Source organism: Akebia trifoliata, chromosome 10 (genome assembly GCF_017979445.1).
Source record: "Akebia trifoliata isolate Shusen 1 chromosome 10, ASM1797944v1, whole genome shotgun sequence".
Taxonomy (NCBI): domain Eukaryota; kingdom Viridiplantae; phylum Streptophyta; class Magnoliopsida; order Ranunculales; family Lardizabalaceae; genus Akebia; species Akebia trifoliata.
In genome coordinates, this window is record NC_141384.1 from 3,022,601 (window position 1) to 3,041,327 (window position 18,727).

At 36.5% G+C, this 18,727-nt stretch overlaps 2 protein-coding genes across 5 annotated transcripts; one reads left to right on the forward strand and one right to left on the reverse strand.

The window, feature by feature from the left end:
- Nucleotides 1–394: 394 nt before the first annotated feature.
- Nucleotides 395–7,909, forward strand: IRX3 (Cellulose synthase family protein). Its single transcript, XM_086457041.1, has 13 exons — nucleotides 395–552; nucleotides 640–835; nucleotides 1,183–1,382; nucleotides 2,347–2,446; nucleotides 2,764–2,884; nucleotides 3,309–3,575; nucleotides 4,045–4,390; nucleotides 4,544–4,807; nucleotides 5,504–5,716; nucleotides 5,804–6,029; nucleotides 6,127–6,323; nucleotides 6,695–7,048; nucleotides 7,164–7,909. Exons 1-13 carry the CDS (start codon nucleotides 478–480, stop codon nucleotides 7,743–7,745), a joined length of 3,141 nt encoding a protein of 1,046 aa, XP_086313167.1. The 5' UTR covers nucleotides 395–477; the 3' UTR covers nucleotides 7,746–7,909.
- Nucleotides 7,910–11,579: 3,670 nt separating this feature from the next.
- LOC147392757 (AUGMIN subunit 8-like) lies at nucleotides 11,580–18,420 on the reverse strand. 4 transcript variants are annotated; one of them, XM_086457043.1, is made up of 7 exons: nucleotides 18,004–18,420; nucleotides 15,620–16,938; nucleotides 14,792–14,914; nucleotides 13,298–13,414; nucleotides 13,122–13,211; nucleotides 12,686–12,793; nucleotides 11,580–12,275 (listed from the first exon to the last, which is right to left on the reverse strand). In XM_086457043.1, exons 2-7 carry the CDS (start codon nucleotides 16,454–16,456, stop codon nucleotides 12,177–12,179), a joined length of 1,374 nt encoding a protein of 457 aa, XP_086313169.1. In that variant the 5' UTR covers nucleotides 16,457–16,938; nucleotides 18,004–18,420; the 3' UTR covers nucleotides 11,580–12,176. The 4 variants fall into 4 exon arrangements, with proteins under 4 accessions (XP_086313169.1, XP_086313171.1, XP_086313170.1 ...); XM_086457045.1 differs by having other exon boundaries at nucleotides 11,585–12,275; nucleotides 14,792–14,911; nucleotides 18,004–18,419; XM_086457044.1 differs by having other exon boundaries at nucleotides 11,586–12,272; nucleotides 18,004–18,418.
- Between the last annotated feature and the right edge of the window lie 307 nt (nucleotides 18,421–18,727).

Sequence of the window (18,727 nt, forward strand, 5' to 3'; positions counted from 1 at the left end):
CGTAATTTTGTCAAAGTTGGCTCATGAAATGGTAATTTAATTGCTTCCTATCAAATGCAAAAGCTGAAAATGGACATGAGCTTAAAAGTAATGGGATTTTTACAATGATAATACCCTAAAAATATTAAATCAATGGCCAAAAATGGTCAAAACTTTTAGTATTATTACCAAATTGTCCATACATTTGTTTCCCAAAAAGTACCTTCTAACAAGAACTAGGTGAAGGGTAATTCTGTCCATCTATTGTGAATGCATATGGTATGTCCAGGGTGGTCGTTAGATGGAGGCAGCCCAAGAGATTTCATTGTAGTTGAAAGTGACATAGCTTAACTTCGAGGCAATAGTGACCCTACAACCAACACTACCCCATCTTTGTAGACACATTAGGTGAGATTGAGTGCTTACATCCATGAATAAAAACAACCACCCAAGAAGGCTTAATGCATTCTTTCCACACCTCTTTCTCAAGAACAGATAATGGAAGCGAGTGCGGGATTGGTCGCTGGATCGCACAATAGGAATGAACTTGTTGTCATCCATGGCCATGAAGAGGTAACAAAATACAACCCATAGTGTTACAAGAAAATATTTGTATCGGTAATGATGGAACACTAATGTTTTCATTTTGTTACATTGCAGCCGAAGCCGTTGAAGTCGTTGAGTGGTCAGGTTTGTGAGATATGTGGCGATGAGGTTGGGGTGACAACAGAGGGTGACTTGTTTGTGGCTTGTAACGAATGCGGGTTTCCAGTGTGTCGGCCATGTTATGAGTATGAGAGGCGAGAAGGGAGCCAATTGTGCCCCCAGTGCAAGACCCGGTACAAGCGTCTCAAAGGTAATATAAGCCAATTATTATCAAATTGGTTGGACCCTTGGTTCAATTTGGTTGGATCAATGTAGGTTTGGGTTAGGATCTATAGTCATAAACATAGGTATTACTAAGATTTGTATTATAGTATATTTCATTTGTGAGATTATATTATCTCTCAAAGTCCAAAATCTTATCTTAGAAAAGATAATATATTAAGGTTCAATAATATGTGTTGAGTTCATTTGATATTAAAATTAAAATCATATAGGACTTGTCTAGAACGATTAATTGGACGCTTACGATCAGTTGGACGTTGCATGGATTTCTTAATTTTCTTTTGCTGATCATAATTTTTTAAAATCAAAATGAAGGGTGTCCAAGAGTCGAGGGAGATGAAGATGAAGAAGATGTGGATGATATTGAGCACGAATTCAACATCGACGAAGATGAACAAAACAAGCAGAAACATCTCACGGATGCGCTGCTTCATGGGAAGATGAGCTATGGAAGAGGTCCCGAAGATGACGAAAACGCTCAATTTCCATCCATTATGAGTGCAAGATCTCGACCGGTAATGAAGTTCTCCTCTGAACAATGGTTGATCTTAAAAATTAAAATAGAATCATTTTCAAAACTAAACCAACTATTGTACCTTGAAGTGGCTTATTTAAATTTGAAAACATTTCTTGGAACAAGTAGGGTTGTCAATGGTTCGGTTTGGAACCAATTTGATTTGGACGGTCCATTCTAAAATTCAAATCCAATAATCCGGATCAAACTCAATTTGAAATACAAAATCTAAATAAACTTATTATTATGGGTTTTGTTAACATGTGCCCTAAGGGCACACATTAAAATGCATTAAATACACTTTGTGAACAAGCACCTGGGCTTATTTTTGGTCAAATAAAAAAAATTGAGGGTAATTATCAGATTCCCTTTTTTATATATTTTCTCACATTTTACCAGATTGGGTCCCCATCCGATCGAGACAGTTGATCTAGAACCGATCCAATAACCTATTGGATTGGATCCTTATTGCAATCTAAATCCTTGATCAAGATCCAACAAATGGATCATATTTTGGGTATATCCGTTTCATTGACAAACCTGGGAACTGGGCCTGTACAATAGGGAATTGGATTGGCAACGATCCAATAAGGCATTTATTTAATCCGATCCGATCTGTCATTTTCAAGTTCAGATCTTATCTGAAAAATCAATATTTTCGAATCAGACCTAATCCAACCCGATTTGATTTAATAATAGTATATATAAAATATAATATACATCATCTGTCCATATAAAATATCAAATATAAATATACATCATTTATATATCTCAAACATAATTGATCCAAAACCGATCCAACAAGATATCGGATCGATACCTTTTGGATCAAGAACCCAAATCTTTGATTTGAATCCTAATTATCGGATCAAATCTTTGGGTCTGATCTGATCCATTGGCAGCCCATAGTTAGAACTTAGAATTCCCAAGTCTGCAAATTGAATGTTTTGCATGAATGCATGCAGGTAAGCGGTGAATTCCCAATTTCTGGTCAAAATCATGGAGAGCAAATCTTATCCTCCACCCTCCATAAACGGGTCCATCCATATCCGGTGTCCGAGCCTGGTAAATATTTTTCATTCTTACTAGTATGTTCTTTGGGTGTAAAATCTGTTCAAACCCAAACCCAAGCAATCGGATTCGGGTCTGTTTATATATACCTGATTGAAAATCAGGTTTGGTTCAATTTATTTTTTGATCTTTATATTAAATGGGTCGCATCTGATTATACTAGTACCCGAATAAGATACACCTCTTATAAACAATGTAAGATCTCTAGGGGTGCAACTTGGATGGGTTGGATTGGATTGCGGGTCCAACACTCCAACCCAAACCAAGGTATATTGTAATTATTTATTTATTTTTTGGATTTATTGATGCAGGTAGTGCAAGATGGGATGAAAAGAAAGAGGGAGGGTGGAAAGATCGAATGGATGATTGGAAAACCAAACAAGGAAATCTTGGACCCGACCCTGATGACCCGATGGACCCTGACATGTCAATGTATGCTGTTCCCCATACTTCATTCTCATAGATTTCAACACATGGACCTCATGGGCCAGGACCATCATAAAACCCAATGAAAGAGTGCCTCTTGTCCTTTTGGGCTCACTTGAAATTTACAAAAAATGTTGTTTTAAACCCAGGCCCAGTACGGCATTTACATCCCTTGTGGTGAATTTACCGAGGTAGCCCAATGGCCCCCGCCCTACACACCATACCAAGGTTTAAAATCTAGTCTCAAATGTAATGTCTAGATCAAGAGAAATAATTAGATTTTCTCGACCTAGACATTCGAAAATAGTTCTAAAAACATTCAATGTTTTGAGGTCAATTTTTCGTTCCAATCAGAATGAATCGATCGAAACATCTTGAGATAGTATGAAATTTTGCTTGTGATGATAATTGTGTAAGAAATTGAATCCAGGTTGGATGAAGCAAGGCAACCACTATCAAGAAAAGTACCCATAGCCTCGAGCAAGATCAACCCTTATCGAATGATCATCGTGATTCGACTCGTAGTCCTTGGATTCTTTCTACGGTATAGAATCTTGAATCCGGTGCATGATGCCATTGGCCTCTGGCTCACCTCTATTGTTTGTGAGATATGGTTCGCCTTCTCGTGGATCCTTGATCAGTTCCCTAAATGGCTTCCCATCGATCGTGAGACCTATCTTGATCGACTTTCTCTCAGGTGAAGTAGCCAATGTTACCATACTAGTAGATTACTTGATCAAACAAATTGAATCGGGGTTCAAATTATATTTCCACACCAACCTTTTGTTTTCGAACACTCCATTCTTTCTCCTCTTAGTCATGATTTCTCTATACCTAGAACCAAGGAGAGAGAGGTAAAAGGCCAATTGGTGTGTCCAAAACCTTTTTTGATGTGTCTAGTAATAACTTCACAAGGTATGGAGCTAGCCAGGCAAGCTTCTAGTATTTAATTTTCAAACATGTGAGATCAAGATGTAATAGCTACTTGTCTCAAAATCACAGCTTTTATAACCAAAATCTTAATTAAATTAGGCCCTTTTTATCAATAAATACAAGACTATATACTACACAAGATCATAAAATCACATTTTAATCACCATAGCAACTATAAATTTAATTTAATTATTTGTTGTCGTTGTTGGTTTTTTTTTTTTTTCGGGATTCAGATACGAGAGGGAAGGTGAGCCATCGATGCTTGCTCCGGTGGATGTATTTGTTAGCACAGTCGACCCGTTGAAGGAACCTCCTCTAGTGACATCTAACACTGTGCTTTCGATCTTAGCCATGGACTATCCGGTCGATAAAATCTCATGCTATGTCTCTGATGATGGTGCGTCCATGCTCACATTTGAATCACTTTCCGAAACAGCAGAATTCGCTCGTAAATGGGTGCCTTTTTGTAAGAAGTTTTCAATTGAACCTCGAGCACCTGAGATGTACTTCTCTCTCAAGATGGATTATCTCAAGGACAAAGTCCAACCGACTTTCGTTAAGGAGCGTAGAGCCATGAAGGTTGACAATTAACATATGGTGCACTTAATGTGCAATGCCATCAATTTCATTTCAAATTTTAAAATTCAAAATTATGTCGTCATCATCATCATCGAAACCTTATCCCAAAAATTTGTTAAAATATTGACTTTGATTTGCTATTGTTTTTGGTAGAGAGAGTACGAAGAATTTAAGGTTCGGATCAATGCATTAGTTGCCAAAGCTACGAAAGTTCCTCCGGGAGGATGGATAATGCAAGATGGAACACCATGGCCCGGAAATAATACAAGAGATCATCCAGGTATGATCCAAGTATTTCTTGGTCATAGTGGAGGCCATGATACCGAAGGAAACGAGCTCCCTCGCCTTGTTTACGTCTCTCGTGAGAAGAGGCCTGGATTTCACCATCACAAGAAAGCTGGTGCCATGAATGCCTTGGTAAAGAGCTCAAAAAATTATCTTAGTTCTAATTTATTTCATTTGAATTCATCATCGTTGTCGAATCCTTATTCCAAAATTTTTGCGTTGACTAACTTGCACCATTGGTAAAATTCCCAGAGAATGAAATGGGTCAGATTTTATCCAAAATCTGAATTTAGCAGGTTTGGGTCCTTGGAGTAGATTCGAATAAAAAAATGGGACGAATATGGTTTGAAGTCCCAGGATTCGAGTTAGATTTGGGTCGGATTGGATCCATCCATATATCCGTCTAGATCCAAATGATATATTGCTTTGGAAATTATATTTTTAGGTTTTTCAAAATGCATTTTCTACTACTTTAATATAACATAAATTCTTATAAATGATTATAATGGTAAAATAGAATAATACAGTAAATAACAAACAAGTATAGAAAAAAAAATGTTGAACTATCAAGAAGTATCCAACCCAAATCAAGCAATTTGGTCGGGTCAGATCCGGATTGGTTTATCTAGTAGGATTGAGAGACATATTCAGATCCAGAGAAATAAATTCGGATCTGAATATGGATATACTAAGATCTGAGCTGAATCCAACCCATTTTAAGCCCTACATTTCCATCAATTTGCATCTCTCGGGCAAGTTACAATATAATTTTCATGGCAACAATTGTTACAATGAGAACACTTACATGTATCGATCATACATTTTCAGGTTCGCGTGTCTGCTGTGCTTACAAATGCTCCATTCATGCTGAACTTGGATTGTGATCACTACCTTAACAATAGCAAGGCCGCCCGAGAGGCAATGTGTTTCTTGATGGACCCTCAGATTGGAAGGAAGGTTTGTTATGTTCAATTCCCTCAGAGGTTCGATGGCATTGACAGACACGATCGATATGCCAACAGAAACACCGTCTTCTTTGACGTAAGTCCCACCCACCCATCACCCAACCTTTGAAGTTTGAAGTTCATATTAAGGAAATAATTACATTATGTTCATTGGGTTTTGCAGATTAACATGAAAGGTCTAGATGGAATTCAAGGTCCCGTATATGTCGGTACTGGATGTGTCTTTAGACGACAAGCTTTGTATGGTTATGAACCTCCAAAGGGACCTAAACGTCCAAAGATGGTAAGCTGTGATTGTTGCCCATGTTTTGGGCATCGTAAAAAGCTTCGAAAATATACTACAAATGACACAAACAAAGGTGTGGATGGAGCTGGCGCTACCCTACAAGGTCCTCTTAAGATTCTCTCTTAATGAAGTCTTGTTTACTAATTTCTTCTCCTTCGTCTTCTTCAACTAATTAGTAAACTTTCATTTTCTTGAATTAGGAGTGGATGAAGATAAGGAGCTATTGATGTCTCACATGAATTTCGAGAAAAGATTCGGACAATCGGCTGCATTTGTGACTTCAACTCTAATGGAGGAAGGTGGTGTCCCTCCCTCCTCAAGTCCTGCAGCTCTTCTCAAAGAAGCCATTCACGTAATTAGTTGTGGTTATGAAGATAAAACCGAATGGGGAACTGAGGTAATAACTACAACTAGAAAACCGTTCATTTTGTTTAGAGTAAAAAAATATAGAAAATGAGAATCATTCATGGGTTTTATGTAAAACAATGAAGCAGTAAAGAGAACAAAAATCACACACGAAAACACAAGAATTTATGTGATTCATCAATGTGTGGTCCACAAATTAGATCAAGAACAATTACGATTTTCTTTCCTTGGTTTTATAGCCCTAGAGATCTCTATTTATAAAACTGGGAGTTGTTAAACACGTCTATCTCCCCAAAATAGAAAAAAATAAGAAAATATTACATGATTCCCTTTTTAGTGTAGATACGAATAATGAAGTTGGTCACTTGGTTTGATTAATTTCATTGGCTTTTGAATGTGCAGTTGGGTTGGATTTATGGGTCGATCACAGAAGACATTTTAACTGGTTTCAAGATGCATTGCCGAGGTTGGAGATCCATTTATTGTATGCCCAAGAGGCCTGCATTCAAGGGATCGGCACCCATCAATCTGTCGGATCGTCTGAACCAAGTTCTCCGATGGGCTCTTGGCTCGGTTGAGATCTTCTTTAGTCGTCACAGCCCTGTTTTGTATGGCTACAAGGGTGGACACCTCAAGTGGCTCGAGCGTTTAGCTTACATCAACACCACTGTTTACCCTTTCACCTCCTTAGCTCTCCTTGCCTATTGTACACTCCCCGCCATTTGCTTGCTCACCGGAAAATTCATCATGCCCACGGTAACATAATTTCCTCATCGTTTCAATTCATATAGTATATACATATTAGTATGGTTTATGACATTAGAGCTCTTTAACATATAATGCATTTTATCTTCTTCAACTCACGTTACAGATAAGCACGTTTGCGAGTCTCTTCTTTATAGCGTTGTTCATCTCAATCTTCGCAACGGGCATTTTGGAACTTAGATGGAGTGGAGTGAGTATCGAGGAATGGTGGAGGAATGAACAATTTTGGGTCATTGGAGGTGTGTCGGCCCATCTCTTTGCAGTTGTTCAAGGCCTTCTCAAGGTCTTGGCTGGAATTGACACCAACTTCACCGTAACATCCAAGGCCTCCGATGATGAGGATTTCGGAGAGCTATATACCTTCAAATGGACAACCCTCTTGATCCCTCCCACCACTCTCTTAATCATCAACATCGTTGGAGTAGTGGCTGGGATATCTGATGCAATTAATAATGGGTACCAATCATGGGGTCCACTCTTCGGGAAGCTATTCTTCGCCTTTTGGGTGATTGTTCATCTCTACCCATTCCTCAAGGGTCTCATGGGACGACAAAACCGGACCCCCACCATTGTGGTTATTTGGTCCGTGCTTTTGGCTTCAATCTTCTCATTGCTTTGGGTTCGAATTGATCCATTTATCATGAAAACTAAGGGCCCTGATGTTAAAAAGTGTGGCATCAATTGTTGATAGTTTCTGTTTACATTTGTATTTTTCGGGTGTCTATTTTGATCTTTTACATCTTATTATATTCCATCTATAATGTATTTGTAACAAAATGGAGTGGCAGAAGGAAAGAATGAATATGAAGTGAAAAGTTTTGATTAGTATAAAGTGTTGTATTTAATTTTCTACTTGGAGTGAAAAGTTGATGCTTGTGATACCCGGAACATTGATTGGGAAATTTATGGTTTAAGCATTTGTACCTTATCATGGTAAGTAAAGTTTATGACTTTGATTCAATACCTCCCTTCACCTACTTACTCATTACAAGAAAGAAAAAAAAAGGGTTTTAACTTGCCCTTTAGTGTATAAAAGAAAGTGTAATGATTTTTTTACGCTCCCTTTTGACACACGCCCCCTATGCCTCCCATCATAGAACCGTAGATCATTTGCCTCAGGATACATATAACAATAAATCCTTTTCTTGTGTATCCCAAAGCACATGATCTATTGTTCTATGATGGGGGCGTGTGTCAGAGGGGGGCGCCATATAATATTAGGATTCTAAAAGAATTGCTAAGTTTAATTTCATATTGGACACTCATTGCCTTGTTTTTCTCCTTATAAGCTCTTGGGCTTCTTCACTCATTGTCAATTGATTTTGAGTTGGACCCCAAAATTATCATGGTATCAGAACGGATCTTTCTCTCCTCTATGTCATTTAATTCATATCTACACATGCTTTGGTTCAGTCCAACCGACGTACGGGAACGTGTTGAGTTTAGTCTCACATCAGACACTCATTGCCTTGTCTCTCTCTCTCTCTCCCCTTATAAGCTCATGTTCTTCTCCACTTATTGCCAATTGATTTTGAGTTGGACCACCAAATTTATCAAGAAACAACATTGTTGTCGTTGTCATCATCATTAGTTTTTATTTTATTTTTTATTGGTATTTATTAGAATTTATTCGTTAGGAGGGGTTGATATGACTAATCCATTACAATGAAGTAGAAAGCAAACAATAAACACTAACCTATTGTCCGAAAAAGAAATTTTGCAAAACCAATCCCATCTACCCAACAAATCCTCAAAATCGACTCCCAAATGTTGTATATATGGCACAATGGATGAAGACATGGTCTACCAATTCATTATGAGATTTCTAAGTTTGGTTGAAGGAAGTTGTTCCTCCATTCAACTAACCCCATTATCAGCATCAGAAAACTTACATGGAAATTGAAATAATACTCCTCATTTCAATTCTATCTACAAAATTCAATAGAAAATTATCATAGGGAACATAAGATGGAGCATAGGACATAAATAAAATAATATTCAATTCCTAGGTCTAGATAACTTTTTGGCCCTTGGGTTAAAGAAGAGTTGCCTAAAATCATACATAGTCACAAAATTCTCTGAATTTTTCAAAAAATTCATAAAATTCTGTGAATTAGGGGTAGCTGATTAAATCAACAAATTGGCGAGTTAATCGAGGACCCCTCACTTAGTTCTGGAATATAGTAACATTTTACCCTTCACTTTCAAACTTTTATTTTTTTAGTATTCGAATATCAAGAACTTCGTAAGGTTTCAAAGAGATTGAAAATGATAGGTTTGGTAAGAAATCCAAGAACATATTTTGTATAATCTCCAAAATTTTGCTGAATGTCTTAACGAAACTTTCCCAAAGTCGAATTAACCGATTTGAACCCCACTGAATAATTATTGAATCCAACTTTGTTACTATGCCTAAAATCTAATTGGGATATAATTGTAATTTTCTATTTATCAATCAATAGGGATTTAATTTGCATTAATTACACCTGCAAATTGAATTTTGTACTAAAAATGCCCTAAAAAAATTAGTTTTTTAGTTAAATACCCTCATATGGTTATTCCCAAAGTGTAATTAATTCACTTTAACATGTGCACTAAGGGCACACGTTAACAAGACCCTTAATTTTATTAGTGATCATGTAATTTCATGTAGTATTTGGAATTAAAACCAACAATTCGTAGTATGGTTCATTCTGGGTTTGTGAAATTCAATAAAGGTCGCGCTAAAAGATTAGCAAATCCAATCACTGTGATCACTTGAATTGATTCATTTGGTTTGGTGAACTTTAATATATCATTCCACAATGAAAATATGAAGATATAATGTATTTGGTAGCGAAATTTGATTACATCTCTTCATCTTCCTATGTATAATAGAGAAGCAACCAAAGTGACTTCCCATTAAATCTTTTCGCTCTCGAAGACATATCTTCGGTTTCTTTATAAATCAAATGAAAATTTACTTTCTTGCATTCTTATGAATTATGAATACTTGATGATTTCTAATTTCTTTGTTAATATAATTGTAACACTTGCAGCTTGGTTGATCATATATAACTGAAGTACCAAACTAGCAAACTGAAAATCAATTTTTTTTCCTACTCTACTAATTGGATTCATTCTAAAATGGTGAACCACAGACACAAATCGAGCAAATCAACAAACCAGGTAACATATGCCAGTAGCATGATTTTAAATATTGTCCAAAACCAAGGATACCCGTCCAATTCATCTTGGAATCTTCCACCAACGAGACAGATTGACAAGTGATTTCAAACCCGATTTGTTTGTCAAATAAGGTGGAGGGCACTCATTGTTGAATGAGACGACTCAATCTCGTTCATAGACAATATAAGACTTCAAAACAAGATTAGAAGCACATTTTTGCCACACTTTTCCAAATTTTTTCTTCCCTAAATTGCTTTTTTTTTTTTAGTACATATGATGGTACAATACAGAAGGGCCTCTTTAACTTGGGAAAATTACTATATAAAAAAAAGTAAAATATTTTAATATTTACCAAAAATAATCTTTTTTCTTTTCAAAAAATATCAAAAATGAATTAAGTCACTGGACAGTCCAACATTTTAGTAACTCGGTAGACTGTCCAGCGTTTTAATGTGTTAAAATAAATTATTTTACCAAAAATGCCTTCCAAATGTTTAAAACATTGGACTGTCCAATGAGTTACTAAAATGCTACTTTCCAGCGACTTAATTCATTTTTGATTTGATAATTTAAAAAAATATAATTTATTTTTTGTAAATATTAAAATATTTAACCCCCATTTGGTAATTTTCCCTTTGAACTTTTTAATACAAGGCATATGTTTTTTTTTTAATCTAATAATTCACCTCCTTTATTAAAGGAGGATCATATTAATATGATGATCTTTTTAAATGTTGACAATGGTTATCGAGTGGTACTGTTCTGCTTTTGTTTTCTTGAGCCCTTCTTTCTATGTATGAAAAAAGTTATAAATTCGCTTTCATGATTACCAAAACTTTACAGCCATTTTTAGTTGGACAAATTTCTCAAGGCAAGATATGAGCAGCAATTTGCAGAGGGACGACAAAGCACCAATTACCTGCAAATGTTTCTTTTACACTGATTTACAGATTTTTTTGCATGAATGCGAAGTTGGGCCTTGGAGTAATGCATATATGTGAATCGATCTTTAACTAATGAAAGAAGCTGAATGAATTTTTTTTCCGTATCAGATTTGAAACCATTAACAATCAAATGAACATGGAGATAAGATAGAGAGGTTTCATAGAATTCAGGGATTAAAAAAAAATAGATAGTAACGGAGACGGTGAAGTTATCAGGTTTGAGAGTTGTAGCAGAAGGAGATCACAGCGTAGGGGAATTCGTTGAGGGACAGGTCTTGGATGAATACGGTGAAGAGGAGGAAGCCTCGCTAAGAGATGGTAGAGGTGAGAGAGAGAGAGAGAGAGAGAGAGAGAGAGAGAGAGAGAGACCAAAGTTGGAGAGCTTCGTAATCCTCTCGGTATCAGTCATTGACGGGCGGAGGAGTTGCAGATGAAGAAGAATACGACTGTGCAATTGTCACTAATGATATTAGACAATAATTTGTAATTCGGAGTCTAATTTTTAGTTTTCAATCATTTGTGAATGATAAGTGTATAAAATGCATACAGTGGGGAATGACAAGCAGGTCCAACTAATATACAAAATTAACCAAATCTTAGAAAAGTTTAGTAATATAATGCGTTCTTTTTTCTTTGAATTTTTTTTGCATATTAGTACAACTTATTAGCTAACGATGACCCGAGCATGTTTAAAACCTAAAACTCTACAAACTTGTTCTCAGATGCGTGTTTTGAGCAAACAACAATGAAACCAAAGCTGCCAAAACACAAAAGACACATGCACACATACTTTGCACCTATGGCCTTTGCTTCCTTTTTCCACTCTTTTTCTTCTTTTGCATTTTCTTCTCATGTGAGTGATACAAAAAAAAAATTACATGGGAAAAAGATAGAGCCAAAAATATATATATAATATAAAATGAAATGAAAAGCAGAAGTAAAAAAAATTGCCCCCAACATGGTTAAATAAAAAAATTTACACTCACTGGAGCAGAGCATCTGAAGGCTCACACGGGTATTTCAATTGCAGAGATTGGATGCTTTCCGTTTCTTAAAGTTTGTTTCAGTTGTATGAGATGGGTTCTAAGGCTGTTTTCCTCTATCTGCTTTACACAAACAACAATCAGGTTAATTAAACTCGTGTGAAAAAAAAAATGTAAAATATGAAACAACAAACAAATTTGTCATGAGATTGCTATATAAGTCGATTGAGACTCAATGTCAGATACTGTATTGATATCGCAATACAATAGGTAGGTACAGATATGAAACTGATGAACAAATGAATAGGAAAAATAATTAGGTCATGGTCCACACTAGGCTGGGTCAATCCAAAAAATTCGGTACAATTAGTGGAATAAGTTCTATCATTTAGACATTAATGATGCTTTCTTTGAATATCACTACAATTAGGAATACTGCCCTAATGCCTGATCCATGATGGCTGCGAATTGCATCCATATTTTGTAGGTTTGTGTGCACATACAATTGTCCAAGCATGGGTCCTTGTTTTTACCTGCATTGCGGCTGTTGAAGCTAATAGATCTCCACACTCATCAAGTAAGGCTCTCTCTTGTGCTGTTACAACAGCAAGTTCAGACACCGGACAATTTATACCTTCCACCTGTTATACATAAAAGATTGAATCCAACGATCAACATCCAGAGTATTACATGTAAAGACTATCAATCTTAAAAATAAAAAAAAAGGTAACTTGCAAAGACATGCTTTTTGGAAATATTGGGATCGTACAATCAATGAATGACAAAAAAATGTAAATCACAACATCAATCCTTAATATCCAAGCTAAAGTTGGAAAAATACACTGGTGAACAAGCTTAAAATATAATCAGAGATGGACAAATGTTTCTATCAATAATTGCTACATGAGAGTTGAGATAAAAAAAACATGTACTCATCAGCAAAAGAAGAAAAGGTGCCAGGTATCTCACCCTCGATAGTAAAGAACATATGGAGGAACCAGTTGCCTGCATCACATCAACAGCTGAACAAATGGCATTCTTCAACGTGTGGATATCTACCTGTAAAAGTATAGATCTAATAAAGGTGCCAACTATTTCTTGATATACGATTCACATTCAATGATTTTATAAAAAAAGATTCATACCCTTGCCCCTGCAGTAACTGGAAGACGGAGAGTGCAAGCCTCCAAAGCTTCAGTAGCTTCAGATAAGGAACTCGAATGCTCTCTTTCAAGTAAAGCCCAATCATCAAGGTAGGCCATCTGAATCACAATTGTTACATGCAAGTCTTTAGAATATGACATAGTTGAGCAGCTAAGCAATTAAAACCAGTAATAAGACACAAGGACGGATTAAAAATTAAAACCTGATACCCCATACTACTTGTAAATTGGATTATAAAAAATTTGGAAATTCCAAAGACCACAATTTTTAGGTCAGATATACTTTCATGTGAGTTCAGGGATTCCATTAAGTATTTGGTGGGGATGAATCTTCATACTTGACAACTTAAGCCATACATACCTCTTCTACACCATGGTGGCTCAGTCAAATTTGTTATAAATGTCGGATTTATTTGGTAATACAATGAAAATAGATCTCCAATGTGCATATAGAGGTAAATTCAATAGCCAACATGGTTTAGGTGGTGGACGTTTTTATGTACCGAAGGGTCATATGCCTTAGCCAGTTAAAGTTATTAAGGGGGCACATCCTTAATATGTTATGCCATACAGGCCTCTTCTCTCCATCATGGTGGCTCAGTAAAAAGGTATATAAAATGTTGGATCGATTTCATGCAACACTGTACATTAAATATTTTTTATGGGTGAAAAATAATTTTATTAAATATGTTCAAAATAGATGGAGGCCAAAAAAGCCGCCACTAACAACAAACAATACTAACATCACTTACCCTGCCTTTTTACCTAAAGATTCTCATCCAACACAATCTTTAAACAAAATACTCTTGAATGTTGAACCCCAACTATTCAAAAAACCCAAGATGCTAATGATAACCTCTTGTATAAAATTCTTCTTCCCTTGAAAAAACATGGGTGTTCCTCTCCCTCAACAAACAACAAACGGAGCTCGCTCCAATAAAATCATTTTCTCTACCCAAGAACACTCTAGAAGACCAAAATTTTTTAACAATGACAGAACGGAGGGTGGGAAGTATCCATACTGATTGAAAAGAAATATGAAATGCTCCAAACCCTCGAAGCAAAGCTACAATGGATTAATAGGTGGTTGACTCTGTTGAAAAGACACATGGGTTAGTGATCTATTGTTAAAATTTTGTTTGATTCCATTGTCCAAATTCAGTAGCCAACATGTTTTAGGCCATGAAAGTTTTTATATACCAGGGCGTTCTGCCATAGCAAGTTAAGTTATCAAGGGCACTTCCTTATCTGTACTCTATATTTTGTTTGCCCTTTTTAAGCATTCTGATCTAACATATAGAAAAAGAAACCAATAGATTCAAGAATATTACAAAGGAGATCAAACAATAACTAGGCCATCAAAAGTTCCAAATAAAAAGAAATTACGGTGTATTGGTCCCCCCAAAGACAAGGAATGTTTTTGTTGACATCAGAACTACAACTGTGAAGTTTTTTTTCAAAAAAAAAACCCCTTACTTGTTCATTCAACACCGAGTTCAACTTCAGCTCCTCCCTCAATTGTCGGAGGTTGATCCTTTTCATGGTGACAGAATCCCACAATTCAGAAGTAGTGTCCCACACATTGAACAGATTTTTCTGCTACATCAAATCAGGCTTTGAAACATTTAGCGTGCAGTAAAACAAAATATTTTCGAACTGTCAGCTGGTTCCAAATACTTGAACACTACAAATAGTAAATGATAAACTATACACAACACGGGAATTACATAACAAGATATCCCAATTTGACTTCAAGTGACATTTAAATAAACAAAATATGTATTAACAACACTACCACAAACTGTAATTAATTTGTGAATCGAGTCTATGAACATTTATGTTTTTTTTATCTCAAGAATTTGAGGCAGTTAAAAAAAAAGGAAGTAACTTGATTATGTAACAACCAAAAAGATCACTTCCATTATTTAGGTACAGTTACACATAAAGAAAGAGAAATTGGTGAAGATGTGACCCACATGATTAGTGTTGGGTAGATAAAGTGGACGAGCTTGTGGAGTGTTTTGCGATTTAAGTTCACTGATAAAAATAAACCAGCCATGCTTTATGGAGCTGAATGTTAGGCTGTCAAGAAAAGTGATCATAGAATAAACGTAGCAAAGACGAGGTTGTTGAGATGCATGAGTGGTAAGACGATGAAAACCAAAATCATAAATGAGTATAGTTGAGGAAATTTAGAAATCCTACAAGAGATAAAATAAGAGTCGTTTGAGCAATCATTTTATGTTTTGCAACAACTAGAATGGTAGAATTTCCTTCAGTACCAAACAAATGAATAACCCTTACCTCTGCTGTTATTTTTTGGATGGATAATGCAGTTTCTGCTTGGGCATTAGCATAACGCCATTGCAAGTATCTATTGTAGAGTAACCGCAACTGATGAGCATCTTCTATGTGGTTCGCACCCTTCTTTCCTTTTCTAACATCAGCAATAAAGCTGAGAACAGAAGACGAACTGCTAGATCGATTTGATAATGAGCTTATAGAGGGAAAAGGATTGGACTGCCTTGTCCCGGATGGACTAAGCATACCTCTAGAGGGAGTGACCTTGCTTGGTGATGGAGTTCGAGGTGACCCAGGAACAGGCAAAGACTGAGATCTACTTACACGGAAAATTGATGAAGCTCTTTCAGATGATTGCAATGAAGAATTATGAACTGCATACATCTCATTCTCCACTCTCCTACTTCCATTTGATGATCCTCGGCTTGATATCTCGCTTTGAGATTTTTGTAGGTTTCTACCCATACCATCGGGTGTGCGCGGTCTCCTTAACGGAGAAGCACCTCGCCCCGAAAGTGGTAAAGAAGCCAACTTTCCGGCCTTCTCTGTAAGATCCATGCTCCGGGTTAGTGAACTGGCGGACAACTTCCCACCCGTTCTACTGGGCCAAACCACCCGGGCATGTGAATTATCCATTGGTTTAGCATTCTCTGAATGATCAGAAGCATTCCTTCCTCTAAGAGGAGTCCTCTTTCTCTCTGGTGTTGATTTTCGTTGAACAATAGGTGTTTCTGAAGGCTTCAATACATGATCGGACGAAGAATGGGTAACTGGTTTTTCTTTTTTACTAATGGGAAGGGAGAAAGTGTCGGATTGGAAAGAAACAGAGAGACTGCGCATTGTCGAGGGCCACAAACCCTCTGATGTCGACCACCTGATAACCGTCTAGAAAGGGTTTGCATCTCTGCAGATGTATATTGAACGGGTGTTGAGGGCCTTGGTGGAGAAGGTGGCGTAGAGGGACGTCTTCTCTCGGCTGATTGTGATCGTTTAGGGAATGAAGGAGAGGGTGTTGTAGGTACCGATCGTGTGACATTCGGAGATGGGCACCGTCTAGGGACAGAAGGGGAGGTGATGGCAGCCTTGTACCTCGATGGAACTTCTCTTGTCGGCCTAGGCTTGCGACCTACTACATTGTTCTTCTCGGACGGAACCAACGGCGGTCTCACGGTCTCCTCTTCTGCCCCCTTTCGTGGTGCTTGCTTTGCTTCACACACATCCATTCACACCATCCAAATCAGACCACATTGAGAGAGTTCTTCATATAATTTCACCCACATGAAAGGCATTCATGTATCCCATTTAAGGGATTCGCAACAAATCTGTCCCAAAAAGAAAAACAATTAAAAGAAGAAAATTGTAAAGAGAAAAACAGAAAATCACCCATTTTTACAGACACCAAGGTCTGTTATACACTGAATTTAAGCAACAAAACCCAACATTGCATATAGTATCTCCATTTAATCATTAAGAGCTCAAATCCAAGCAGATCAGGGTATGGAAAAGAACCTAGTGAATTGGGACACACAACCAAGGATAACATCCAGTGACTTGGGTTATAGAAATGACCAGAGAGAGCCACACTGTGTGTTAAACAGTCATCCTTGGCGAGTGAGAATTTGAGAAAGAGAGAGAGGCCATGGTGCAGGGGTGGGATAAAAGATTTTTTTTTGCCCCCTGTTGTCCTTCTCACAGGGTGAAAATGGGTGCAAGCCCTCCGGCCTACATTTTCTCTCCTTTTTTCAGGAAATAGAATTGAGTGAAAGTGAAATCTCTGTATCTCTTCTCTGTAACAATTAGGAATAATAAATAAAATCTAATAACAAACTAATTTTCATATTGGGATTTTGAACTCGAGGAAAGAAGAAGATGAATCAAATTTGGTTTTTTTTTTTTTAATATTAAGAGATAAAATTTTGGGATTTTTTAAAAGTTTAAAATTTTGGAATTTTGGTTCACAGATTCTATAATTTCTAGGGTTTGAGAATGGAGATGAAGAGGTCCACGTGCAAAGGAGATCATTGTCCATCCCCATGAAATCTACGCAGTAAAATAATCTCTGTTAAATTGTTCTTCCCCCGAAAGAACAATTTTAATAATTTTCTACGTTTTGACCATGTCGATTTCTTTTTAAAGGAGCGAAATCCATAAAAAAAAAAAAAAAAGAGCAATTAAGATAGATTAACCGAAAAGATCGTATTTCGATGAATAAACCTATCGGTTGCTGTGTATTTTATTAGATAGTTTTGATCAAACACAGATTTCAAGTAAATCATCTTTAAAGAAAGAAAACAAAAACAGAGATATTTCAAAGTTCAAAGACCGATCCATCATAGAAAACTCCAAATAAAGTCCAATCCGATCTGATCCAATCCAATCAAACTCACCTCACAACTTCCGCACCAAATCAAGCCTCTTCGATCCCGAAACACAAACTATATCGAATCTGAAATTCTGAATCCCTTCCGTCTCAATTTTCTCCAAGATCAATCGACCAAACTCTAATAATCTCCAACAATAATCTTTCTCTCTAGAACTCTTCAATCGCTAACAAAACCTAAAACCCTAGGTTTCGTCCGTACACGATACACAAACAAAACAAGATTTTCCGACAAGAAAAGCTCAAATTCAGTAACCAGAATCAGAAATCGAATTAAATAGATCACCAAAAACCGATCAGATCGTCGGAAATACATCGAGACGCCATGTTTTCCGACGAAAGAGAGAAAGAATAAAAACAAATTTCAGTTAGGAAAAAGCGTTGGAAGGAGTCGGTATAAGCGACGTTGTTTTCGCGCCATTTAGACGTAATAAGAGCTTTATTAAGGAGAAATTATTATATTAATTAATTTTTAAAGATAAAACATTCTTATCTATTTAAAATTACAATATTACCCTTTAAACTCTTCTCTCTTTTTTCTAGAAAATTATTTTTAAAGAAATGAGCTTTTTTTGAGAAATCATTTTTGCGGCAACCATATGCAACCTTTATAAATATAATTTAATTGTTGGTAACTTTGTATAGATGTAGATCATTTCGATAATAGTGCCCACGATAAACTATAATTAGATTCACTTATAGAGTACTATTCTTGTCTTTCTTCTTATATG